The following is a 27,768-nucleotide window of genomic DNA, read 5'->3' as shown; positions in this document are numbered from 1 at the left end:
ATAAGAACAAAGATCTTCCTCCGACCAAATGGAAGCTGGGCAGAATACCGGAGATACATCCTGGTGCAGATGATTGTGTAAGAGTGGTCACCGTCAAGATAACTGACCATGTGCTGCAGCGACCCATCAATAAATTATGCTTACTACCAATGGAATAATGTAATCTGACTAATTAAAATGAGATTTTAAGAACACCGGGATGTTCGCAACTACACGTTTTTATTATTTGTAAAGTGTTTTTTAATCACAGAGTAAGATGATTGTTATCTAAACTTTTTTTTTATATTCTGATTTTCTGTATAAATATCATGGCCTTTCAATTTATGGGCAGTATTGTTTAATATTAGAAGTAGACATGAACGATCAATTAATTACTGTTCGGTACTTTTAATTCGTGAGTTATTATTTCTGTCACTTACTGGGTTGGTATGCGCAACATTATTGCGATGTTACAATTTTCAACGATTAACGTTTTGTAAAAGATACGACGTCTAGCTTGCAATTGATTTTGAAGTATTTCTATTAACACCAGACGCGAGTGTAAAATAATTTTTCTCAAATAGTTTCGTTGTATATATGTCACAAACCAAAAAATATTAAACAACTGAAATAAGGTTTGACTAATTTGATTCGCGTCCATTTCCACTCTGGAAAGTCCGTCCTCCTAAAAATACCAAAAAACCCTAAAAAAAAGATCGCCCCGATTTCCCGTCGGTCAAAGCTCGACCTTGTAAACCCGTTTCGAAAACGCGTCGAGCCAAAGGATTAGTAAAGTGCGACTTCGAATGGTTCGACGCTACGTATGGAAACCCCCTCTTAAACAATTTCTTTCAAGGGCGCAGTTGTAGAAGCTCGCACCGGGCGCATAAAAGACTAGTTACGGCACTGAGCGGAGGGCCTCGATATGAGAGAGCCATGTGAGACGATCGTCGAAATTCCCACCAAGATAGCGGTAGGAAGAAACCTTGGTGTGAGATTCGTGACCTAGTTTTAAAGTGGGTGTGTCTTCAATCGCGCTGTCCCTGGTGAAAAGCATATCGTTGCACTTGAGTGGTTGAAAGTTGACTCTCCAGTTTTCACCATAAGCGGATAAATTGTCTAGCTTGCATGCTTCCGTAGAGACACCTGAGAACTTTGCCACAAATTCAATTGGAAATGTCGTCCGCGTGTTCTCCAAGGTTGACCACAATCGAGCATAGATCAGGAAGTTCATTCTGCGTAACACTGAATAGAATGGGGCTGATGGTGCTGCCACGAGGAAGTCCCCGAGTTACCGGAAATGGCGCAGGAAATTCGCCGTTGATAAGAACTTGGGAGGCACGATCGGCCAAAAAAATTTCAAACCACCGGAGAAGGTTGCCATCAAGATCGCTGATATGTAAGATCCAGAAAAACGACGAGACAATATTCTATTGAATCCAGGGTACCTTGAGCCGCTGTAGTGAGGCGAAGCGCGTTGTCGGTGGAACGGCGGTCCTTGCGGAAGCCGGATTGTTCTGAGGGAAGAGCCTTGTTGGTCTCCAGGAACCAAACATGTCGACCGAGAACCAGTTTTTCATAAATGTTCCCCAGGTTCGGGAGGAGGGCAATGTCCCTGTAGTAAGAGGCGTCCGTGGATGATTTACCCGGTTTCGGAATCGGCTGAAAGATATGTCATGATGCCCTCAGCCCAGAGTGTGTTGTAAAGCGCCAAGAGGGCCGTGCGGTAAGATAGAGTAGAGTTTTTAATTATCTAGTTTTAGACATTTTCCACCCATGTGGAGGTAATGTGCAAACCGGATATTACGGTGTAGAGTTCGTTTTCAGAGAATGGAGCATTGTAGGAAGACTCGCAAAGAAAGACTCCGTAATATACTCTTGTTCTGGCCAAAGCGTCGGGGGAGTATGAGTGTTCGTATTGCCGGTCGAAGTCAGCTTCTCCGTTACTTTCTTCTGATCAGTGATGAACCAGTGCTGTGCTTCCCTAATTGTACAGACCTGGCCTTGTCCGCACAAACGTAGTCCCACCATGGGAATCGTGGGAATCGTTTCCAAACAGTAGCGGCGCTAAGGGTGGGCTGAAGTGGGCTTTAGCCCCCCTGCATTTCTGAAAGGGGCCACATATTTATATTAAAAGGGCCACATATTTATAATTAAAAATTTAAGAGGCCACATATTTAAATTTATGAATTTTCGTTATCTCTAGAAATTTGTTTTATTGCCAAGAAAAGTTTTTCTGGAAAAAATTTCAAAATTAATTTGTTTAGTCAATAAGATAGTAGACCATAAACAGATAGATTCGGGAGGAAGGGAGCGGAAATTGAGAGAAAGTTGAATGGACAATAGAAAGAAAAGAAAGGGAATTTACGGAAATACCCCGGGCATGCAAGTGTCCCCTCCAGGTTGGATACAAGGTCATAAGGGGTCCAGTAAACGCGACGAGAGCCGCACCAAGAAAACGACCTTGCTCTTCTCGCTTCCTGGAAAATTTATAAGGGGTCACTAAAGTTGTAAAGCCCACAAAATTCCTAGGGGCCACAAAATAATTAGCCCACCTGTGAAAAAACCTTAGCGCCGCTACTGTTTCCATAGCCGCCTAGTAGAGGAGTCACTCGGCTAAAGCCACCGTGTTAGATGTCCGTCACTCAGAGAATCGTCTAAGGTTACACGAAATCGTTTCCAATCCACGGCGTTGTATTTCCAGAAAGCTGGACCCAACGGAGGTGGAAGAGGTGCTGGATTGTCTACGCCCATGTAGATGGGGAGGTGGTCACTCGTACCCATGTCCTGAACGGTCCATGGTAGAAGTAACGCTATGTCTTTTCTAACAAAAGCCAGATCTAACGGTAGGCGAGTGCTTTCTCCGGTGTTAAGGAGGACCATGTTGTCATGACCTTCTAGTCAAGCTTGATTACGGCGACCCACGGCGTCAGTACGACTGCTACCCCAAAGTCATTTGTGACCGTTAAAGTCACCGAGGAGAATCACTGGAGTGTCGAAGAAAGAATTCGGTGCCGCTCGTCTAGGGTCGTAGATATTAAGTAGAGTGACCCAACCAATAGGGAAGAGTAGTTTAAGGACTATCGATTAGACACCACCCCAAAGCGTAGGGAGGAAGGCGAATCACTTGAAGTGTCTTGTTAACCAAGACCGCCACCCTTCCTCGCTCGCCAGTCGCTGGAGTAGGATGAGATTCACGGTTTCGCCCGAAAAACATAGAAAAACCCGAAGTGCAGGTTTATGTTTGTAGAAGCCGAGATAAATGTTTCTTGGAAGGCGATAATAGGTAGGTGGTAAATACCTAGAAGGTCAATAATGTCCGGCAGCCGAGCCCGAATCCCTTGAATGTTCCACTGAAGAACTTTAAGTGACGTGCAGGTCATGAGAGGAATCTTGAGGATGCATGTCCGTGATTGAGGAACAGGGCCGTTTTAACCCTTCCGTAGGGCTTAGGCAAAAATCTCTTTTACCATCTTTTCGAACCTTCGTAGGCCCTTTAATAGTAGGCCCTAATTTCTACTATACATTTCGTAGGCCCTAGGCACTTTGCCTAGTCTGCCTTTTGAATAAGGCGTTCCTGTTGAGGAACTCGCCGTCGTTGGGGCTGCTTCACTACGGGGCTCTGAGGGGACCGTCGCTGGAGTGGGGTGAATGCGGCGTGGCGTAGGACTCCTGCATCTGGTGGTAGCTTGCACATATGTCCTCTGCCGACGTACTATGGTTCTGGCCTCTCCAGGGGCGTAGGAACGTTCTAGAAGTTGGAGGGGGCAAACAGAAACGAAAAGGGGTCTGGAGAATGGTTTTTAATTTTTAATGAAGTGTAGCTTCTCCGAATGCATGTGTACTTTTTAAAACTTTGTAAATTGGCGGGGGAAGACTGAAATTTAAACACAGTTGAGGCTCCAAAAGCTTTATATGCTTATATAATGAGAATTTGAGCCTTTTGAAGATTTCAACTGACCAAAAAGTTAGAGGGGTCAATAACATTAGTTGCCCCTCCTAGCAAAATTCTAGGGAGGGGTATTGCCCCCTACCCCCTCGGTTCCTACGCCCCTGGACCTCTCAGAAAGAGACATCCTCCTTACGACGAACTTCCAGGACCTACATTTCCCGGTTGAACATGGGTCAAAACGCCAATTTGGGGCTGTGAGAACCTTTGCAATTCACACAGAATGCCAGGGCGTTACACCTTTGCTCAGGATTAAAGGCGTGGTCCTTTCCGCAGGTCGCACAAACTAAATGAATCACTTTTGTACGGCGTAGTGCCGACACTTATAGCACTTGAGTGGTCTCTCCTGATAATACAGAATAGCAAAGCTCATGCTGTATAAAAAGACCTTCCGAGAGATGTTATCCTTGGGAAAACCGATGACATAAGTGGGCCTAGACGTCGGACTTGAAATTCGAATTCACCAATAGCGCATGCGGACGAGTGACGCTTGTTCTACCGTTCGCGGGTACACCAAGAGATCCCCTTGCGGGAGGGGTTTAAAGTTGAACCCTTCTTCAAAAGTCTTTTATTTTGGTATTTTTTAGTAGACGCGGGGGAGAGGGCGTTACAGTCGTACGCCAGCCAATGAAAAGCTCGGTTCTAATCGGCGTGCACCGAAATATTATAAAAATCGATCTAGGTAGTAATTTATCCGATATCTATGGCGATTATATACGGTCGTAACCGTACGGTCCTCAAAAAACGTACAAGCAACAAGTTAACAGAGTAGACTGTCAATACGGTTTTTGAAATAGCGGAGATCCAGCTACAGCAGTCCAAAAATCCTTACAATAAAATTCAATCAAAAGTAATTATGTCACTTTTGATTCAATATTATTGGAAATTTTTTTCGACGGGGTGTGGCTAAATATGGGGCTTGTTAAGTCATAGGAATTTTACTATTTCGTCTATCAAACCTGGGAGGATGGAAGGGAACGAGTATTATATTCCTAGATCAAACATTGGAAACTCTGGGACGCAGGGGCGTATTAACCATTAGGCAGGGTAGGCACGTGCCTAGGGCGGCATTTTTCTAGGGGTGCCAAAACTCTGATAAAGCCTCACGATCGAAGTACTTGACTTGCCCCTACTTAAAACAACGCCGAAAAGGTAAAAAAAAATACCATCAACGTTTGAGGAAACTAAGATATATTTATTTGTTTATTTATTAAAGACTAATACGTCCCTACTTAGCTGACCAGCCCTTTAGACACTGCCAAGGGGCGCCAAATTTATCTGTGCCTAAAGGCGCCGAGACGGTTAATCCGCCCCTGCTGGGACGGCAAACAGCTTCGAGCTTTCTCCAATAGCGTTTTTCATTGGGACTGGCTCAAAGATTGATCCAGATTTTACGGTGACATCACAGGTTTAGCTCCGAGGTGGCAGGCGTGCAAGATAGACCAGTGCGACACAATGAGAAGTTTCAACTTTATCCAATCGTGTGACTAAGATAGAGCCACTCCCAATGAAATACAAATTTTTAACAGCGGCGTATCGTCTGCTATCTTCCGAAAGTCAAGCAAAAGTGTATTAATGATGTATTCGCGACCGAAACGAGTCTAGGTGGCGTAACGGCACTAGCTTCTCCGAGGTTGGGCCTATGATCATAGATAAAATAACTTCGTATATAGATAGGAAACTTCATGTTGTAGAAGTGACGCCAGAAATCTGGTGGCGGCACCCGAATAATATTATTTTGTGAAGTTCGCACTACTCGAAGTACGTACTAGAACCTTGGTGTAACGCAATCCCAATTGCAAAGGCTTAAGCGAGCTATATGTATTAAAAGTACTTTTTCTTGAAATGAAAGCAAATTTAAAAAAATAGTACTAAAGAAATAGCATTCAGTAAAGATTCAAGTTTGTTTTAAACGCTATTTCTGGAATATTTGAAGACATTTACCTTGCAAGATACGTTTATTCCCAAAACTCCGACCTCAAATTTCTCAATACGTTCTACGCGGCTCTTGAGAACACAGCCAACTGGCGCAGTCACTAGATGTCAGGGCAATCTCGTCAGAGTCAGTTTTCCCCAATGAAGTTTCCTATCTATATACGAAGTTATTTTATCTATGGCCTATGATCTAGCGTCTTCTACAGTTAAATTAAAAAGTCATTAGAACGTTTTTCTTAAATAAAATTATCAAAATATAAGCTTCGTGCGTAGTTTAAACTTTCGTCAGAAGTATCGCCGCCTACCGACTGAGTTTTAAATTGAATGTGTGAAAGCTGTCTGCTCATTCAAAATTATCTCGATATAAAAGCTGAACGTTTCATTTAAAGAACATATTCAAAAGTTGTCTGCTATTTCTTCACACATTTAGTTGACGGTTATTAAAGTAGATGGCGCTATATTTTCTAATCTCGAAGTCTATAAGCAAACGATGGAAAAAATTATATTAAAATGCAAGTATCATTATTTACAAAGTCAAATTTCCGAATAACGATGAAGAAATACTAATAACAATAATAATAATTTTTTTCGTCAGGTAAAGAAAGCTATACACTTATTGTGCCCCGACTACTGTACGGCCACATATAAGCTAACACTAGCTTAGTGACCGATTTCTTTATTATATAAATAAATAAACAACTAGCGTCTGCTTTAGCCGCTACCTAGTAACCTATCTAAGTTTCAATGACGAACCCAAGGGGACGTAATGATAGTTTTCGGTCGCGAATACCACTGGCGATCCGAGCGATTTCAAAATGTCACTCTGTCTCTGGAGACACTTTAATTTTTCTATTAAGGTTACATATGGCCAACCATGATTATGCACTTCGCAGTAGCACATAATCATGCTTGGCCGTGGCAACATAGACAAACACTATTTCCCTTTGGAGTAAAAATCCCTTACGCCGAAGCTAGAAGTTGGATATCCTTTCGGTAATTGTTCCGCGTTTCTCACGCAACATTTTCTTTTCGACGTAACAACTGCGGCAAGTTACATAGCAGCGATTTCGCCGGTACACGATATAACCTCATAAAGGTAATAAAATTGCAATAACTTAAGTGATAAATTATATTACGTCTTCGATGATAGATTTAAATGAATGTATCCTTTAAGTTTCTTTTTTTTTAAATGTAATATTAAAAAGCGGTATTTAAAATAAGGTCATCACCAGATAATTTGACCTTGCTTGCCCTTGATTCTGTTATCCAATGACGTTAGTATTTATATTCATCAAGTTTTAAATTTGGTTTTAGGATGTCTATCAAGAAGATTTTAGCTCGTCAAATTTTTGACAGCCGTGGCAACCCAACAGTAGAAGTAGATTTAACCACCGATTTGGGTAAATGGGTTCAAAGTTAACATAAACTCTTAACTCTTCGATAGACCTTTAAAGAAGTAACTATTTATAAATAAATTCTTAAAGGATTGTTTAGAGCCGCTGTTCCAAGTGGTGCTTCAACAGGTATCTATGAGGCCCTTGAAATGAGAGATGGGGACAAATCCGCTTATCACGGCAAAAGTGTAAAAAATGCTATTAACAACATTAACAGCTCTATTGCACCAGCTCTCATAGCTAAGGTTAATCTTAATTTGACTATAATTTTATGGTTTATTTTATTTCTGATGTTAAATATTGTTTTGTAGAATATTTGCCCAACGAAACAAACTGAAATTGACGAATTTATCCTGGCTTTGGATGGAACGGAAAATAAATGTACAGTTACCATTTATCCCCTAGTTACACAAAACTGATATAAGTCATTTTTGCGTTTAGCTAAACTGGGAGCTAATGCCATATTGGGAGTCTCTCTAGCAGTAGCTAAGGCTGGTGCTGCCCAAAAGGTTCATACATAGTTAATTTTCCCGTAAAATTGCAGGTTTAAATTTAAAAAACTTATTCTCTTCCATAGAAAGTACCTTTGTATCAACATCTAGCAGATTTGGCTGGCAACAAAGAAATCATATTGCCAGTTCCGGCTTTTAACGTAATCAATGGAGGTAGTCACGCTGGAAACAAGCTCGCCATGCAGGAATTTATGATTTTACCAACTGGTGCCAATTCCTTTACTGAAGCCATGAAAATGGGTTCCGAAGTTTACCACCACCTTAAAAATGTCATTAAAAAGAGGTAAAAATAAAGCCACTTGGTTCTACAAGGAACATTTCATTAATTTCTAATCTGTAGATTTGGTTTGAACGCAACATCCGTGGGTGATGAAGGTGGATTTGCCCCTGATATTCAAAACAATCAGGAAGCCTTAGATTTGATCAAAGAAGCCATCCAAATTGCTGGTTACACTGGAAAAATTGAAATTGGCATGGATGTCGCTGCTTCGGAGTTCTTTAAAAATGGGAAATACGATCTTGACTTCAAGAACCCTAATTCTGATCCCAGCGCCCATATCACCCCTGATCAGTTGGGCGAAATGTACTTGGATTTCATCAAAAATTATCCAATTACTTCCATCGAAGATCCCTTTGACCAAGATGATTGGGCAGGCTGGACCAAATTGACCTCTCAAGTTCAAATCCAGATTGTGGGGTATGTAAAAAATCATACCAAAATGATGTAATGTGTAACACTTTTCTACAACACAGTGACGATTTAACTGTGACTAACCCCAAGAGGATTCAAACTGCCGTTGAAAAACTTGCTTGTAATTGCCTTTTGCTAAAAGTAAATCAGATTGGAAGTGTTACTGAAGCTATTAAGGCGTAAGTGTTTAAATATTCTTACTTTGGGTTTGCAGAAATGGTAAAATAATCTTTTTTCATAGACATTTGCTGGCCAAGGCTAACAACTGGGGAACAATGGTGTCTCATCGAAGTGGAGAAACTGAAGACACTTTCATCGCTGATCTCGTTGTTGGTTTATCCACTGGCCAAATCAAAACTGGTGCTCCTTGCAGATCGGAACGTTTGGCCAAATACAACCAAATTCTCCGTATTGAAGAAGAATTAGGAGCCGCTGCTAAATACGCTGGGAAGAATTTCCGTCACCCAGTCTAAAGATAAACTGAATTAAAAAACGAATTAGATACGTTATTATTAATTACTCTTTCAAAATGTTGGTTGTAATTTAAATATTAAATAAGTTGAGTTATAAACATAACTTATAAATACATTTCCAATACCTGTGAGAATGTCTAACAATAAGTGCTGTTTTAGTATGTATTAGATATAAAGAGTGGATGACTGATTCCATTGTGGAGTGTTTAACAATTTTGTCTGTTATACGTTATAATCTAAAACGAATGCTCAGCATTCTATGATAAGGATGAAAAACACCCGGTGAAATATTGATTTAATCCCCGCTTCGCTTGGTGTCCTTCCTTTTGAATTGAAAGTCTACCAACGTTCGCAAATTAGTCAATAACCTGATCCTCCACAGTGGCTGTTACTCTTCTTATGGCTGTTCAAGTTTCTTCGCTGTTTGTTTAGTGTAGAATACTGTAATATCTTCATAGCTGCCTTTGGAAACCAATAGATGTAATTTTAACTAACTTATCATACCTAAATTTGGCTGTATTGTATAGAATGAGTAAAAAACGAGCGCAATTGAACTTGTTAAAATAAAATGTCTAAAAATATACTTTTTATTTAATTTATACAGAGAAATAAGTCCAAAAAGCTGAGCAAATGTAGTTAATCACTATCTGAAAACGAAATTTGCATTTTTTTTGGTCTAGTAGTTCGTTTTGGAATGTTTCTTGGCTCAGGGTTTCTAGGTTTAACAAATGCAGCATTTCCATTTTCTCCATCACTACTATCAGATGACACATCTTTTCTTTTTCTTGATTTCTTTCTTGGTGTTTTGGTCGGTTTACCTGTTCAAATAACCAATTTAAAATAAATTATACAATAAAAGTGTGCACCAGTTTACCCTTGTTTTGTCTTTCTGCCAACAATTTTCTTGCGTTGCCATCAAGACCTTGCAGGTGAAATTGTTCAAATAAAGTACTTAGTTCATCAACCAAAACCTAAAATAAACAATAATTAGCTTAACTTTCAGACACCAAAAATACCACATACTGTTGATCCAGTCTTTTGAGCTAAAATCTTCCTGGCACCATTCAACACCACACTGAAAAGGTCATAGATGTGGACGTCTCTCAGTTTTTCAGCGTAGCACGTGATATTATCTTGCAATTTTCTTAGAGACCTTTCGTTGAAGGTCAAAAGACTCAAACAATAAGCTAAATCTTGATCTTGACGTTCAACCCTTGTAGAGTTGAATCTAAGGCAGAGCTTTTCTATTAACTGCTCAAGTTGTTTATCTTTTTCAATCAATCCCAACAATGTTCTAAAATAATAAAATACACATATATCTCTCTCAATTGAAATTAAAATATTGCATTAATTACTTTAATATCTGCTTAAAATTTCCTTCAGTGGTACCAACGTCTGGATCAGAAAGGTGACTGATAATATCAGGCAGTACGTTATATAAAGCATTTCCCTTAAATAAAGCAATATTTAGAAATCGGCTAATAAAGCCGGCTAAAAAAATGGTATGAAAAGAAATATAGTACTCTTTTGGATAATTCGACAAAGAATTCATTAGTTGAATTGGAAATAAACTGATCATCATCTACTAAGCAAAGAGCGATATCACTCATGTGGCTTTTCACTTTGATTAAATCATTTAGAATGAGATCTTTCAGCACCAATAAAGTATTTTTTCTAACATCTACATTTATATCTTTAAGTCTAAAAAAAAACAATAAGTAAAAAAAATTCTATAAAAGGAATAAGTGAGTGTAGATTTACCTTCCGTATAAATGAGCTGTCCAAGGATCTAGCAGATTTGGAAATCTTATCGACAAATCTCTCAATATAATGATCACACTCCCCCTGATTTCAGGTTCCCGAGATTTTTCTAAAATTGTGACAAGAAGAGGTAGTTGTTTCTCACAAACTGTCGCGCTGAAAAAAAAATGCTTTTTTTCCACTCAAGTTCAACTTCATTTGAAACATTAATTTACCTAATCAACATAAACTTTCCCAATGCTAAAGCACTCGCTGATCTAAGACTAACATCTTTGTATTGAGCAGGATTGGAACATATTTCAGTTACAAATGGAAGGCATATTCCCAAAAGGCCATCGTCTACAAATAAAATTTTTAAGATAACGCACATTTCCTTACCATCCAGAAAATAGACAGTACCTCTTAATAACTCTTCCTCGCAAACTTTAGAGATAAAATCCGCCTCGGTATCATCTACTTCCGCACCAATTAAGCCCAACTCCAAATCCATTGCGCTTGAATCCTAATTAAATGACATTCATAATTAATTTAAATAAAAAACCTAAAATGTTAACTTATACCCTCATGCTTTTGGATAAGGCCGAGCGTCTTTTCTTTTTCTGTTCATTCGCTTCCTTTTTTTTATCTTTGAGATGGGCTCTCCTCTTTAGTTCATTGAAAATGTAAAAATCAAGGAAGACCAAATGGTTGATAGCTATTTCACCCAATAAGGTTATTAATCGACTGATCAGAAATACTGGAACTTCCTCATCAGTTTCTACACAAAACATTGATATTAATAAAAAATAAAATAACGTTTAGAATTTCAAAATTACCAGCTTCTATTTGTTTTAACAGCTCAACTACCAGAGTTACGCAGAGTTTATTAGGGTTTTCAGCCATTTTATAAATGAATTTGACTGCCACTTGACAAAATGGGGTCCAAAATTTATCCTTTTTATTTAAGCCTAACTCAAAGAAGAATATTAAATTATGGCAAATTAAATGAAATTAGTAAACATTTTTTTGAAGCCATTACCTGTAACCAATATTTTTAATACTCTTTGGAACATTTCGTGGTCTTTTGGGTAACGTAAGGCCGGGGTTTTTGACTCAACTTTAGGCTATATAGGTATATAAATCTTAAGGTTAAAACAGTAATAACAGCTAAGAAAACGAAAATTTGTATCACTTTGTCTGAACGATTCAGTTTTAGCAAAACTAAGCAGACATCTTTGGCAAACAGAAAATCATTCTCAGCTCTTTCCCCGAAACCAACTTCGAGCAAATGATTCAAGTTGGCTTTGATCACATTGGGTTCAGTGGTGGCAGCCATTCCCAATAGCCTGAGTGATAGATGAGATTCTTTATCATCATCGGTTGTCGTCTTGAAGAATTTTTGCCACATAATTTGTAAGACACTTTTTGGGAGTTCATCATTGAGCATCCATTCCCCAACCTGTAATACAGTAATTATTATATTTATCAAAAAAATTTAAATCGAAAATGGCATTTACCAATTCTTCCAAAGCTTGAATTTCACTAAGACTCAAAACTTGTAGAAATAATGATAGGCCAAAAACAATTTCTTCAGGTTTTTTTCTGAAATATTTTGGTTTTTTTTTACAATTTAATCACCTAAATGGCAAAACGTTTTGCAACATTTACCTTCCAGCTTTTGGAATTGGATTCAGGTACAGCCTTTTAAAAGCAGTTACAACAGCCTCTTTAATCGCAGCTTCTTTCGATCTTATAAGAGGTAGGAATTTCTTTACACCAAAAACAGCACCAACAACCCCAAGCTCCTGGGCTGTTACAAAAAAATGTATAGCTTCTAAAACATCAGTTTGAGTACTCGATGATAGCATATCCACAATTCGGGGAAGAATAATACACAGTTGTTGAGAGAATAATACGCAATCCTTAAAAGTATTTATATAATCAATTTGTTATAGGACATAATCATACAAGGGTGTCCACTAAAAAACGAAAAATTATAAATAACTGTAAAACGTTTTTTTTGAAAAATTTCAAATTTCTATGGAACATTCCTCATGCAGGGGGACATTTACTAGTGTAAAATTGAATGACCTTAAACCATGTCTTCAAGGTCATTCAAAAACTATCTCGAGAACCATTGGGTTTACGGATTTGGTTCCAATTAGAAAGTTGTTGCTCGCCATATTATTAGTTCAAATAACTTTGATTTGATCAAATTTGAATAATCCGAAGCCGATAAATTGAAGGTTTATGAATTCAGTGTTTGATAATAAATAATCTGATTAGTTTTAATGTGACTAAATCAAATAAATATTGAAAAGTTTACAATGGTTCAATTATGCCACCGTCGGCTACAATACATGCTTGTTCAATTCATTAACTTTAAATTTCTCGGGTTCTGATTGGTCAAAGTAATTTGAACTATTAATATGTCGAGCAACAACTTTCTAATTGGAACTAAATCCTTAAACCCAACGATTCTATTGTTTGAAGACAGGGTTCAAGGTCATTCATTTTACACTAGTAAATGTCCCCTGCATGAGGAATGTTCCAAAGAAATTTGAAATTAAAAAAAAAACGTTTTTCAGTTATTTATAATTTTTGGTTTTTTAGTGAACACCCTGTACATAGTTATTACTTGCAACCATTTGACCAATATCTGTTGTTTCGAAATGTCATTAACAATAATTCCATTTTGCTTGCCTTCTTCATTCAACATAATTCCGTCAGGCTGAACAAGTAAATCATTACTCATATTTTTCTCATAACTTTCTGTAAACATAGACAAGCATTTTAGACTTACAAAGAAAAGGACTGTAAAACAAAATCATACTTGAATATATTCTCTGAAGTATTAGTATATTTTGTTCCATTTCCGACAGTGATAATGAACTCTCACTAAATCCAAAAGTTAAAAAATTACATAATTAAAATATTAAATTAATAAAAAGTTAAAAACTTACTCCAACGGATCTTCAGATTGAAACGTAAATATAGAATTTTCATTATGGTCCTTTTTAACTCTGAATAGTAACGTTATAGCCTCTTTGTACTTTTCACTCAGTAGATGCTTTCTGATTTCTTCAAAATGAATTAGAAGTTGATTATCTTCATCTTCCATCGCGTAGTTTGAGTCATCATCGAGAGCCTGATAGTCATTCAGAGCTTCTTTCAATTTATCTTCTATGTCTTTCCATTCAATTTCTGCAGCATCCAAATCTGATTTGGATTTGACAAAAGAATTAGATCCAAAATATTCCAGAAAAACATTAAATTGTTCTTACTCAAGGGAATTGGTTCCTCATCAGGCATCATCTCTTTCAACTTACGACTCTCTTCTGTAAATCTATTTTGAACTTCATCCAATGATAGCTAAAAAAATTGTGAAAAGAAATAATTTTCAGCACAAAATCGCAAAATTTTTGTCAACTTTCATTTACCATAGCAACAAGCCTATTATGTTTCAAAAATTCAGTTATAAAAAATACAGCGTTTTTCCTAACTAAGCTGGATTTATCGAGCAGTCTGCCAGAAACGAGTTGTAATAAAGTCTGCTGTCTGCACAAGGGAATTACCCCGTCTACTAAGAGTTTTTGCCAGACCTGAAGGGTCTTGCTTCTCGCAAAAGCATTGACGTCGTGCAGGTGCATCTGAAATTGATTTGTCAAAAAACGAAACCAAAATGGAATATTCTAAAATTTTACTTCTAAATGATCCATGAACTGATCTCTCAACTTTTTAGATTTTGCATCCATGCCCTCTTGGTTCAGGTTTTTGGATATTATTTCTCCCATTATAGTCAACGTACAGACTCTCATCATATAAGCCTAAATTTCAAAAACAAATTGTACAGTTATATATATTTACAATAAAAGGCCAATATCATCATACGTCATGATCCAAAAATGTATTGAGATGAGTGATGGACAGCAAAACCACATCAGGCAGCCTTTCACCCAATTCTGATAGGAATTGGCAAACTGTTTTTACACCTTGATTATCTTGCCCATCAGCACCTTCCATTAAGCCAATTTCTCTACAAAACAGAAATAAATACCATTACACTAAGCCTAATTAGAAAATAAAGAAGGCAAGTTTCTTTACCGAATAATAACGTTTACAATGTTCTTTGCATTGTGGTTGGTGACAAAACACTCCACCGCATCGACAAGTGGCGTTACAAGATGTTCGTGGTTTTGTATCATTTGTATAAGCTTTAAGCTTAACCCTATTGTGAAGGAATGTCAAAATTTGATTGAAAAGGATTTATAATAAAAAGGTTGGGATTTTCTTTTTAAGATTTGGAAGTATAGAATTAAAACCTGATTCCCAATCCAAACCTAAACTATTTCGAGAGGTTTCGAGGGACAGAGCTAAGAGATCGATTAAGGCATCTTTAAGGCTTTTAATTTTCATTGTGGCCGGATTTTCCATTAATTTGAAACAACAGTTCGAAATCAAACTGAAAAATACATGATATAATATATTGTAATTCATAAACAACGGGTATTAATCATATACTTGATAAAAGATTCTTCAATAACCGGAGGCTCCCATAATTTCTTTATGTTTAGCTTAAAAAATTGCTGAAGAATATGAATTGCATTTTCTTTATCATCCTCCCAATTTGTACCATCATAGCTTTTTTTTGTTTTTTTCTTTTGCTACAGAGAAAATTAATATAATGCAAATAACTAAATAATTGAAGCAATAGTTTAAAACTTACTTTTGATTTAGACGCAATTGCAGAAGGTTTCATAACCTCCGTTTCGAAGCAGTCAATAAATTCTGTAATGACGTAAATATTCATCTTCAAAATGTTCAAATATTTGGTTTTCTCCGATGATGCTAAATGCTCTTCGCCTAATATTGATACTAATTTCTTTTCCAATTTCTTTAAGGCTATAAAAAGATTTGAATGTAAATAGACATATTTCTGTAAATATTGAATGTGATCTAAAATGTTCGCTACATTGGACAACCAAATCCCAAATATCAGACTTTAAGGTCTCATTAATATTTCCAAATTCACTAAAAATGCAAAAAAAAAATATAAATAAAACAACTATTATTTAAATTTATTAAAGTTAAATTTGAAGTTTACCATAATGAACTGTAGAAGAAATCAAAGTTTTTAACAATAAAATCAGCATCTACATAACTTCGCTTCACATCTAATAAGTACATAGAATTATAGATTCAGATAATTCATTTTGTAATTTAACTGAAATCACAGGTACCTTTAATTTTGATTATAATTTCACGACTAGTAAGAATATCCTCAACAATGTATTGATGTCTACTTGTTGCAGTTGTCAATTCTGCTCGGTTTAACGGAATGACAAATTCAAAGTCAGCCATATCTGTTTCAAAAAAAAATTTATAATTTAAATTTCAAAAACTTTGCTGCCTTATTAATATTTGAATTTCGAAAAGAAATTTACGGAACCAAGGCTTAGAAGACAATAGAAAACATTCAACTTTCTTAATAATAAAGTACAACTAAATCCATAAAAAAATTCGACTTTGAGATACAATTTTAGTTCTATACTTACTTAATTTAATCTCTGAATTTAGAATTTCTAAGAAATCATAGTTTAAGCATCAAAAAGGATTTTAAAGAAAAAATTGACGATACACGGCGAACAAACGGAGTTCGACTAGAAATTTCCCGCGCTGAAACGTTAAAGAACCTCAAAAAACAAAACCGTTTGAATTCAAAATTTTGGGCGCCAAGTTATAAAAGCAAAGAAGGTTTTACTATGCATATTTTTATTGTTTAAAATAAAAACAATTTTTGAAAGCTTGATTGAAAGCTTAGAATATTTAGCTACATTTTTAAAAACTTTAACAAAACCAAAATTATAAATATGTACACATATAACTATAAAAAGAATAACCAATAGTAAAGGGAGATAAGAAATAACATTTCCATTAATGTATATTTTTGTTATATAGGAGTTAAAATAAATGGTAAGGTACATAAACTATAATTCTTTTGTATGAAATGATCTTTTATCACTTAGAAATTGCTTGACTATGATTTTATAAAGCAATTTCCTATGATTAAAATTTATATATTACAAATTTCTCTCCAAATATTGACTGCGAGTCAACCGCTTCGTATAGAAGATGGAAGATCGCAGAAAAACTGATGTTGCATGGAATCTTCCGCTGACATGCGCATTGCAGGGTTACATATGAGCAATTTCTAATTAAATTAAACATTCAAAATAAAAATTAGTTAATAAAAGCATAAGAGAATGGACTAATTCTAAAAATAGTGTTTTTACTTGGAGGAGATCTCTGCCTTTTGAATTTAATTTTGGAACAACCTGAACAAAACTAGTTGTCGGATGATACATTGGAAAGGGCTGGAATATTTAAAGATAAATGAATGATATAAATGTTATTTATTGTTTTTGGTCATTATACTTTATAATCAGGTAACTGTGTCATTCCGGGCCAAGTTTCCTCAGTAGGTGTTCCAAGCAATTTAAAAATTCTTTTAAGCTGATCATCCACATCACTGCCGGGAAATAATGGTCGTCCAGCATTTGCTAATTCTGCGAAAACATCGTGTTAGTTTGCAAGTAGTCTATAATTATTTGCAAATATTTAATTACCAGCAAATATGCATCCAGCCGACCACATATCAATCGAAGTAGTGTATAATTTGGCCCCAAACAATACATCTGGTGGTCTGTACCATAAAGTTACCACCTCTGCTGAATAACATCGAACCGGAATTCCAAAGGCTCTAGCTAATCCAAAATCTGCCAGTTTAAGTTCTCCATTCTATACACAAATTCAATTACTAAGTCATTCGCTTAATATTATAATTTAAAAAATTCTACTTTATTTATGAGCAAGTTTTGGGGTTTGAGATCTCTATGAAGAACATTATGACTATGGCAAAACGCTAGTCCTCTAAGAAGCTGGTACATGAAAGACTGAAATGATAGAAAATATTAAAATTCATTAACGATATTATGGTGGTTGATTTTGACAAGATAGAGGTACCTTAACAACATCATGGTCAATTTCACCATTAAGGCTGTCAAAGTATTTTTTTAAATCTTGATCACAGTGTTCAAAGACTAGAGTGAGTTTCTTTTCACTGTGCAAAACGTCATGGAGCCTGAAAAATAATATTGGGTGTGTGAAGTATCAGCATTTCTGATGCAATATTCAGTTCAAATTACCTCACGATATTTTTATGTTTTAACTCCTTTAGAAGGCATATTTCTCTTAATGCAGAGCTTGGAACACCCTTTAATTATAAAGCACAATTCCAATTCAGGATTAAATAATAAAACTTATCCAAAGCCTTACCTCGTCATCATCGTCTAGGCGCACTCTTTTAAGTGCCACTATTTCTTGAGTCTCGCGATTTTTGGCTTTAAACACAGTTCCATATGTGCCCTAAAAATATTTAAGCTATTACTAAAAACAAATATGCTACTACCTAAATTTCGATTGAATAAAAATGACACGCCTAGGCATAGTCGTTGTCAGATTAGGCAATTTTGAATTATTTGAATTCGGGCCAATGACCAAGTAGAAAAATACGCACAAGATACCAAGGCTTAACAATTAGTTAATTAATTTTTAAGTTAACCTTACTTCGCCAATCTTTTCAAGTTTTTCATACTTTAACATGGCTAATTAAAAATCTGCTTGGGAAAATTTAATTAAATTTATGTAACTTAATTAAGTTATATCCGTTCCTGAGCACTCGAACGTCCATATTCGAACGACCAAAATTCGACTGATTTGAATTTTATTGGTGGATGAAAAAAAATCCGGGACTCGTATTTTGAACCAATAACCTTGAAGATTACAAACATGTGATCGGGCGTTACACCGGGTCGGCCTCACAACGCCGAATTCTCTTTTCTCCGAATTCCCATATCACCGAATTCTCTTTTCTCCTAATTGATATAATTCCGTATTGCTTTTACTCCGAAAGCTCATATCACCGAAGTCCCATTTCTCCGAAATGTATTTAGTTACACCACGGACTGTAAATTTTAAAATTTAAAGTCCGTGGTTACACTATGCAGAGCTAATCCTCCTACGTGTCACGCCTGCTTGTGGCTAAAGCAAGATTATTTAAATTAAATAATCTTGACTAAAGTTTTCCCTTTATTTTAATTTTTGGTCGTAATTAAATATGATGTTTTATTACAGTATAAGAAAATTGTTGGTAGCATATTTTATTGTTACAATACAAATTCTATAATGTAGATGGCGTTGTGTTTTCCGTCCTCTGTCAGAAGGGGACAGAAGAATGAATTTTTAATATAAAAACACATATTAATATCCATGTCAGCTACAGTACACAATTAAATAAAAGCAGGAGCCGCGGAATTGGGGGGCAGGTAGGGCCAAATGCACCCCCATTTTGCATGGTAATGTAGGGTTCTTTATGCTTTAGTCGTAGGAGCCTAGGAGGAGCTAGTCATGGAGTACTTCCGAGGTTACTGAATAAAACAGCTTTCAAAAAAAATTCTTACAAAAAATGTCAACGTTTTGTAAGTAGAATATGTTAAGACAATATAAATTGCGGTAGATAAATAATTTTAAATAAAAAACACCAATATCAAGACCCTAAAAACTACGACTTTTTAAAATCGCGTGGGCTGACTGCCGTGGCTCCTGACAATCGTACCTTTATAGTACAGGCAAACCGGAAGGTGGGAAACATGCATGAAATCCAAAGTTTCCACATACTATAATTAAATAATTTGTTAAAATTTTACTGTTTAAATAGTATGAAGCGCTCTTCTACGAATTCTTGTCTATCACACGTTTAAAGAAGAGAAAAAAATCGCCATTTTGGTAAATGGCGACCTAAATTATGAAAAAGCCGAGCTACATTTTAACATAACGAGTAATACTTTAGAACGTATAGTATAGTTATCTACCATATTATTATTGAGAAGTATATTAGCCTTAAAAAAAGTAACATAATTTTAGTTTATAATTATAATTGCAATTTTATATTAATACATAATAACTAAATTAAGTATGACACGTCCTATTCTCCCAATGCTACGTTAGTTAGTGATAGTCTGTCTCGGCAATTACCATTCATCCTATTGACGAACAGATTTTTGCAAATTAAATCGGGACAAATTTTAAACATTACCCTGGTGTTTGAAGGAAGTGCTTTGGCTGGTATATAATACGTAGGTGTCATTTTTTCGACGAATTTGCAGTTTCTAATCATCCGATTACGCAATCACCCCGCGACAGATCATCATTAATATCATTAACCGACGTCGTTCAGTGATACTTATGATTATTATGTTAATTATGATATTATATTAAATCATATATTTTATTCAGTTGAGTGGTAATCAGCTTATTTTAATAACAAGTTTTTAACAATAAAAATATTTTGGTACAAGCTAGAGCCGTACAATTAGAATAATTACGTGGCGAATTGAACTAGAGACGAAATATAACTTATTCGGCGATGATTAGGTTCCATGTCGCCACTAGTTCAATCCCCGCCTAAGTAATTATCCCAATATAAGAGTCTCTAATAAGGGTACAAACTGGGCACTTACAAGGAGAGTCTCCGATGTGTAAATTGCCGATTTTGTTCAAAGTCGGGCGTATATAATCAAAGATAATTTAAACTCGTACCCTAGATTCGAAATCACTCTCTCGTGCGTTGACGATAGCGTTTACCCACTTCCCGCCTTACCGCAACCGATGGAGCCTGATTTTTCTGAGGTCACGTGTCAGAAAAGGGTAAACTCTTCGTAACAAAACCGTCAATGGGAAAGCTCTCAGTATTCGAATCTAGGGTACGAGTTTAAATTATCTTTGATATAATGTAGACCTATCTGAGATATGAAATTTCCCAAAAGGAGACGTTGCACTTCCCTTTCGATTTGCCATGGAAGCTGAAAATGTTTTGACCACTTTAAACAAAAAATCTCCATTTTAAAGGGAATATAACCTCTGGTATTTCTGTCGCCCTCCGATGGTTCCAATAATGTCCGCTGCCTCCCATGGCTTTTCACACCTGCGGCGCTGATAATCGCTGATTGTGAAGGGAATAAAGGAAATTGATGGGGTCTTCCATAAAGAACGCGTTGGAAGGTTCTATTCCCTTTTAAGGGAATATAACCTGCAAAGCAATTTTTATGGAAGACCCCTTCAATTTTTCAAATTTCTCTGTACAGTGGCGCCAAACTTTTTTAAAGCCTAAGGCAAGAGCGGCCAGAGCTGCAAACGTTGGCGTTCCACACCAAATACCTGAGGTTATATTCCCTTTAAAAAGCATGGAATGTTTTCGGTTTTACCTACGAAAATTTAAAAAAAAATAAAATCACGAAATAGGTAATTTCGACCACGTTTAGGTAAATTGGAACATTTTTGGGTAAATTTTAACATTTTCGGGTTAAAGTTGTAAATATTTTTGGGTAAAATAAGGAAAAAATCTCATTTCTGTTTTAAGTGGTCAAAAACATTTTCGGTTGCCATGGCAAAACCAATGGATAGTGCACCGTTTCATTTTGGGAAATTTCAATTTTCATATTGGTCTACATTACGCCCGACTTTGAACAAAATCAGAAAGAACACCTCGTTTACTCTCCTTGTTAGCATCCGTACCATGGTTTATGAAAATTAAATCTGGGGATCTAAATGGCGGAACTAATTTTCGTAAGTTATAATATTGTTTTCAAGAAGTTGTAGTCCATTTTCACTTGAAATGGGGGCGTTAGTAGTTTAGATTATTATTACTGTGTATTCAAGCAGAAATACAGAAAATGGGAAATAGAGTACTATCAGTGTGACGTCTCCCATACTTTTCACACGTTCCTAAAATTCTATAACATTCTGAGATTATGTACGTTAGGTTAGGTAGAATCCGACTTCTTGAAAATAAGAGCTGGCCTGTAGTCGTTAATTCACTTCATTGCATCGAGTCTTAATTTTTTTAAACATTTCTGCTCATTTTGTTCTTTGAAATCGAATTTGGAATTTTTTGGATACAATTTAGCTTTACCGAAGCACGTCAACAAAAAATAAAAGCAGACGAGGAATCGGAACTTTTTACAGGTAAGCTAGACGGCGAAATAAAATGCGCACAACGGGGCCAAACCCGGGGCCAAACCGAGGGGCAGTTCACTCCTTCGTAGAGTGCAGAAGTAATCAAGGTTAAAAATTTAATTGGATTAAATTTAATACAGCCATAGCTACAGACATTAAATTTAATCGGATTAAATTCAATACAGCCAAAGCTACAGACATCAAATTTAATCAGATTTAATCAACCAAGAGTGCAGATTTAATCATGGGAGTGAACTGCCCCTCGGGCCAAACCTAAAAACTACGAATTTTCAACGGAGCCTTTTTTCTGAATTATGACAAATTTTGGGGCTTTCCTAATCGAAGAGCGAAGCTATTCATTTTACAGAAAGAGAACAATTGTAAAATACGCTAAAATCCCCTGATACTACATAAACACTCTTTGCTTTAAGGGCGTACCAAAATATTTTTAATATTAAAAATAAAATATACCATTTAATATATAATATCGTAACTAACATAATAACCATTATTATGACACTGAAAGACGTCGGTTAATGATATTAATCATGGTCTGTCGTGGGGTGATTGCGTAATCGGAGGATTCCTAACCGGAAATTCGTCTAAAGATTATTTTTAAGGCTGTATATACGAGCCAAAGCACGTTTGCAGGGCCGGACTTAGAGATACTGGACCCATAGGCAGATAAGGTGTCTGGGCCCCCTTTTCCCGCGCTGCATTTACTCTTATCCCTGGAAGGTAGAGGTGCATATGATATATTTGTGTCAAATTTGCATGATACCATTGCTACTTATCCTACGCGGTTTTGGAGTTTCGTCTGCTCAAAGTCGCAACTCCCTCCACCGTCTTCGTTTAAAGTAAAGAATGGGCAAATATCATGTCCTTTGGCCATAGCTAAGGCTTTTGGTGAATTCTTCTACCGAAGCTTTAGTACGTCAGACACTGCCTTAACTCTACCATCCGTTTCGACACCAGAAAAAACGCCTTGAAACGTTTGAAGAATGGATCGGCCTGTGTGCCGGATGGTATTACATCCTAGGCTTCTTAAATTGATGTCTCCTGCCATAATTGACCCGATGGTGGAAATGTTTAAGTTATCACTATCGATGTCTTCTCTGCCTTCTGGTTGGAAGCTTGCTAATGTTGTGCCGGTCTTCAAAGGGTCGGGCCAGCGCAACGATCTTTCAAATTATCGACCTATATCACTCACGTCTGTCGTTGGAAAATTACTGGAATCGATTGATTACGAGAAGCTGAATAAGTTCTTGGAAGACAGTTCCTTAATACCTACCTCGCAGTATGATTTCGAAGGGTCGCTCTTGCACGCACCAGCTTCTGAAGTCTTTCCACGAGTGCTCTTCCTTTCTCGATGAGCGTAACCCAACTGACATTGTCGTTTGACTGGTCAAAAGCGTTGGCTCCGTTTGTCACAAGCGGCTTATTTTTAAACTTCAAAGAATCGGGATCACTGGTGAGGTATTGCTTTGGCTTCGGGATTTTTTATCCAATCGCTTTCAACGAGTGACCTATCGTGGTAAATTCAGCACGTACCTTCCAGCGCGTTCTGGAGTGCCTCAAGGCTCGATTTTATGACCATTACTTTTCAACGTCTTTGTGTCTGATCTGCCATCTGTGTTGACTTCAAAATTTTATCTATATCAGTATGCGGATGACAGCTATATATCTCTCGCAATTAGATCTTCCGCGGATCTTTTGAACTTGCAAGATAACATCACTAGTATTTTCAATTGGGGTGTGGCCAACAACATTTCCCTCAATATTAAAAAATGCAATGTCATGGTAATTACAAGGAGGAAGTCCCATGATGATGTCACCTATAATATTAATGGCGTTCCACTTAACCGTGTGTACTCTATGAAGATTCTCAGTGTCGTCGTTTCAAGAGATCTAAAGTGGACCTCCCACATTAATTACGCTAGCAATCGAGCTCGCCGCTTTTGTGGTCGTATTCGTAGAACCACTGGTTTTACGCCTGCATCAACCACATTCTTTCGTTCGATGTGCTTTCCAGTGCTGGACTATGCGTCTCCAGTTTGGAATCCTTATCTCAATAAGGATATTGCAGCACTGGAACGTGTACAGCGTAATTTCCCGAGTTACTACCTTAAGTAGCCTCGGTCTTATTTGCCACTCTCCGTTCGTAGAAGTGTTTCGGATATGGTCACACTCTTGAAAATTGTCAAGTCACCGACCTTTAATACAGATGCCAAAATGACATTATGCACCCGGAAGACCTGCCCTACGTATAATCTAAAGTTTGCTAGATGCTTGGCTTTAGAAAATTCCTTCTTCTTCAAAAGTGCACGGATTTGGAATCTTTTGCCAGCTGACATCCGGGAGAATGCCACTTCTCTTTCAATTCAACATTTTCGGTCTTTGGTCTCGGAGTTCTTCTTTTCGGATTGGCTTCTTCAAAATTCTTAATTTATTTATTTATAGTTTAATTTATATCTGGTATAATTTATATTGTGTATTTGTTTTTGAATTATTTATTTTAATTGTTTGTAATGTTTTGGTAACCACCCTGTATAGGCTTTGCCTCTGTGGTTGCCTGCAAACTTTGTGTTGCGAAATAAATATTATTATTATTATTATTATTAATGATTTACATAGTCATTGCCGAGACAGACTATCATTAAGAAATTTATCATTAGGAGAATAGGAAGTGTCATACTTACAGTATTATGTTACTTATGGTATTACTCACAAGGAGACATCTCGAAGTGTAACCCACCGATATTGTTCAAACTCGGGGGATTGGTAGACCTTCGTGTAACTTAATTTTCAGTGAAGCGTAACTGTATCCGTGGCTCTGCGGTAGAACGCTCACCTGTCGTTTAAGAGGGCTCGGGTTCGAATTCCGGCCAATTTAAAAATTATACTACACCCAATGACAAAAAGAGGGCGCTTTTGGAAAAACCTTTTCCCTGATTCTAAGAAACTGGGTACGCAGTGATTACGCTTTGCCCCGAAAATGCGAACGCGTTCGCAGGCCTGACAGACAGACCCACAGACAGACACGGTGGTTGTATAACTCCTCCTAGGGTACAAAGTCCCCTCGGATAGGTAAAAATCCTAAAGGGAATTTATTCAATGGGCAACCGTTTTGCGATGGCAACGAAAAATATTTTTGACAGCAACAAATGGAAATTTTCCCATTGAAAATAACATGGGATTCTGACCGATTCCTAGGAATTTAAAAATTTTCGAAAATGCCAAAAATTTTAAAAATTGATAAAAATTAATAAAAAAAACATCAAAATTGATCAACTTTTGATCAATTTGAGGTCAAAATCCCATGTTATTTTCAATGGGAAAATTTAATCTATTGTGTTGTCAAAAACATTTATCGTTGCCACGGCAAAACGGTTGCCCATTGAATAAATTCCCATTAGGATTTTTCAAGTTTGAACAAAATCGGTGGGTACTGGGTTACACTTCGGGATGTCTCCTTGTCAGTATGTGAATATATAGCTTTTTTATAACTTTGGTCGTCATTTTCCAAAATGGCGAATTTTTTACTCTTCTTTAAACGTGTGATAGAAGAGCGCTTCGTACTTGGTACTATTAGCAGAAATACATGAACCGAAATTATCAGCGTCCTATTCCTCTAACATGGGAGGCAAGTTCCCCGTTTTCCCCCACCTTAGTGGCCACGTGCCACCTTCCCCTCCTCGAAAAGAGAACCTCCTCACCTCCGCGGCGAAGGTTTGAATACGCTACCTAGCTGGCGACGGCCGAGCGAATATTTCACGAAAAACAAATAAATAAATAAAATATGCTGCTGGGGAAAAATTACAAGTGCATCATGTGTCACAGTGTCAGTGGAAGAAAGGCTGTCACCATTAGAAGAAACGTCCAAGGAAAAAATAGTTCAAACAAATATCATCGTAATCAGTTGTTATTAATTAATGAAGCCCAGTTAACGACTAATAAAAACTAGACTAACTTGACTACGTTAAGAATTATAAACAATAAATATTTGTATTATTTTGTTAAAATAATTGTACTTGTTTTATTTGAAATATAAAACTGAATAGCAACGTAAAGGTAGCCTTACTCGTAAACGAAATCATCATTTTTATTTCTTATTTCTACTAGCTCATTTATCGTGGTTTATTTCAGTTTCTTCTTCTTCCGTAGCCTTCTGTTTCTTTGGTCTACCCATATTCTTTGCTACTGCAGGCCTAAATATTTTTATCTGGGTTTCATATATCTTAAGTAGCTCCATTAAGTAATTGGTATATTTTCTAATTCTAATAAAACTAAGTATTTTTATGATCTTTCAGACATAAATGGTCTGGTAAGAATAATTAATAAGGTTTTAATTTATCTACTTTTAGCTGCAGCTACCGCGTTGCACAGTTCCACTGACCTCTATCAAAAACAAAACACGGCTAAGCCTAGGTTTGCAGACCACGTTTCTCACGATTTTCTTCGATGAAATAATTTCTCTTAGCCTCACTAGATGGCGGTCTAGTTACCCGTGGTGCATTCGAAATTTTCTCTGGAGTCGCGGGAGGCGGAAAATTAACAAGGCCTCCCTATTTAACCCTCCCCTGTCGCACGGGGAAATTGCCGCCCGAGAAAAATTTGTTCGCTGATAATTTCGGTTCATGTATTTCTGCTATTAGTAATAGATTTATTCACTTTAAGCACTTAAACAAAGTTACATAGAATGTTTATGGTGAACCAAAATAAAATAAAAGAAATTAGCACAAGGTTGCCACGTAAGCGGCAAGCGAAGCACCAGGGGGGAACGAGTTTAGAACTGATGCTGCGTTCCCTCTTTGAACCGCAATAGCAATTCTTTGCGTGAGAAATTCCACCGATCGCGGCTCGCCGGTAACCTCACGAATTCGACGCCCGATTTAAACATCGTAATTTTACAAAATCTTTAATTGTAATATGTGGAAACAATATCGATTTACCCGGTTTCAATGCATGTTTGACAGCTTCCGGTTTGCTGTATTACGCAAAGACGCAAAGGGGTGGACTTAGAGTTCCTGGGTCCCACGTCAATACGCTAGTTCAAGAAAACATTAAGCTTATTTAAATTGAATAACAGTTTTACCCCATGCTTTTTCAAAATGAAAACAATCAATAACTTTGAAACTATATTGATTCTATTTTTAATACTTATAGTATAAACGAAATATGAAATACTCTTTTGAAAAACACTAAAAAACGAATTCGAGTAAGTCGAAATACGGTACCGCGTAGCCTCTATTTCGTTTTACGGTGATCTATAGAGGTAAAACCGTACCAAAACGACTACCTTGTAACCTTACATAACCAATCTCTTATCCACTCTGTGACTCCGTGTCAGGCCGCTCAGCAGAGAGGAAGTAGCCCCACCCTTTTCCCAGCATTAAACAAATTTGAATAGTCGAACTATAATTTGGATAATCATGGTCCAGTTGTTTCTTCCTTTAAGTGGGTGCTATGGCATTTTTTTTTGTTTTAGTTACGTTGTGACTTGTCACGTATGGAAATCAGGAACGTATGTAATTAAGTGCTTCGTCTTAGACGAGGGGTAAGACACTCTGCGAACTCGGTGTACACTGCCGTACCTTTGACAGTGCTAAATGGAACTCGCGAACTCTTGAAAATATGTACCTTTAACAGTGCTAAATGCACGAACTCGGTGTACAGATTATCTGAGACTGTCTTACCCCTCGGTCTTAGAGGGGTAGGGTGAAAAGTTAGGTTTTTGCCTAGTCAAATAGAAAAAGGTTGGTTTTTGGGCTCAAACAGAGTTCAAATAGAGAGGAGCATGCATTGGTATAGCCAGATGGGTGGGCCAAGGGGCAAGTCCACCTCCCCCGAAACGTATGGCTTTTTTTTGTTTCCCATTGTGTGCTCCCTCCGAAATCAAATCCTGGTTACGGTGCTGGGCTGGAATCAGGGAGAATGTCACTCAGAATTCAATTCCGCTATTTCGTTCTTGAGTATCGGAATCCTTTTTTTGGCATTTGGCTTCCGCAAAATTCTTAATTTC

General features: G+C 36.9%; 3 protein-coding genes across 5 annotated transcripts; 1 reads left to right on the top strand and 2 right to left on the bottom strand.

Annotated features, from left to right (window-relative positions):
* The first annotated feature begins 6,811 nt into the window (after positions 1 to 6,811).
* Positions 6,812 to 9,514, top strand: Eno (alpha-enolase). Its single transcript, XM_090161392.1, has 9 exons — positions 6,812 to 6,959; positions 7,178 to 7,263; positions 7,348 to 7,502; positions 7,569 to 7,638; positions 7,699 to 7,766; positions 7,835 to 8,052; positions 8,110 to 8,466; positions 8,523 to 8,639; positions 8,702 to 9,514. Exons 2-9 carry the CDS (start codon positions 7,179 to 7,181, stop codon positions 8,931 to 8,933), a joined length of 1,302 nt encoding a protein of 433 aa, XP_090017518.1. The 5' UTR covers positions 6,812 to 6,959; position 7,178; the 3' UTR covers positions 8,934 to 9,514.
* Cap-D2 (CAP-D2 condensin subunit) lies at positions 9,483 to 16,316 on the bottom strand. 3 transcript variants are annotated; one of them, XM_090161389.1, is made up of 29 exons: positions 16,229 to 16,316; positions 15,914 to 16,036; positions 15,778 to 15,847; positions 15,646 to 15,704; positions 15,400 to 15,575; positions 15,195 to 15,337; positions 14,996 to 15,135; positions 14,778 to 14,901; positions 14,565 to 14,709; positions 14,378 to 14,500; positions 14,114 to 14,323; positions 13,958 to 14,045; positions 13,637 to 13,892; positions 13,507 to 13,571; positions 13,312 to 13,445; positions 12,342 to 12,595; positions 12,191 to 12,275; positions 11,866 to 12,132; positions 11,713 to 11,797; positions 11,510 to 11,641; positions 11,255 to 11,451; positions 11,094 to 11,196; positions 10,910 to 11,033; positions 10,695 to 10,850; positions 10,457 to 10,634; positions 10,289 to 10,383; positions 9,957 to 10,227; positions 9,808 to 9,904; positions 9,483 to 9,751 (listed from the first exon to the last, which is right to left on the bottom strand). In XM_090161389.1, exons 2-29 carry the CDS (start codon positions 16,032 to 16,034, stop codon positions 9,570 to 9,572), a joined length of 4,080 nt encoding a protein of 1,359 aa, XP_090017515.1. In that variant the 5' UTR covers positions 16,035 to 16,036; positions 16,229 to 16,316; the 3' UTR covers positions 9,483 to 9,569. The 3 variants fall into 3 exon arrangements, with proteins under 3 accessions (XP_090017515.1, XP_090017517.1, XP_090017516.1); XM_090161391.1 differs by having other exon boundaries at positions 15,014 to 15,135; XM_090161390.1 differs by lacking the exon at positions 16,229 to 16,316 and adding an exon at positions 16,155 to 16,170.
* Positions 16,317 to 16,434: 118 nt separating this feature from the next.
* Cdk5 (Cyclin-dependent kinase 5) lies at positions 16,435 to 18,457 on the bottom strand. Its single transcript, XM_090159970.1, has 9 exons — positions 18,300 to 18,457; positions 18,009 to 18,098; positions 17,879 to 17,946; positions 17,697 to 17,814; positions 17,531 to 17,626; positions 17,300 to 17,471; positions 17,109 to 17,239; positions 16,967 to 17,047; positions 16,435 to 16,884 (listed from the first exon to the last, which is right to left on the bottom strand). Exons 1-9 carry the CDS (start codon positions 18,333 to 18,335, stop codon positions 16,786 to 16,788), a joined length of 891 nt encoding a protein of 296 aa, XP_090016096.1. The 5' UTR covers positions 18,336 to 18,457; the 3' UTR covers positions 16,435 to 16,785.
* Positions 18,458 to 27,768: the final 9,311 nt, after the last annotated feature.

This window comes from Leiobunum rupestre, chromosome 10 (genome assembly GCF_980474605.1).
Source record: "Leiobunum rupestre chromosome 10, qqLeiRupe1.1.hap1, whole genome shotgun sequence".
NCBI lineage: Eukaryota > Metazoa > Arthropoda > Arachnida > Opiliones > Sclerosomatidae > Leiobunum > Leiobunum rupestre.
The sequence above is the reverse complement of the archived record's forward strand: the minus strand, read 5'-3'. Positions and strand labels throughout refer to the sequence as shown.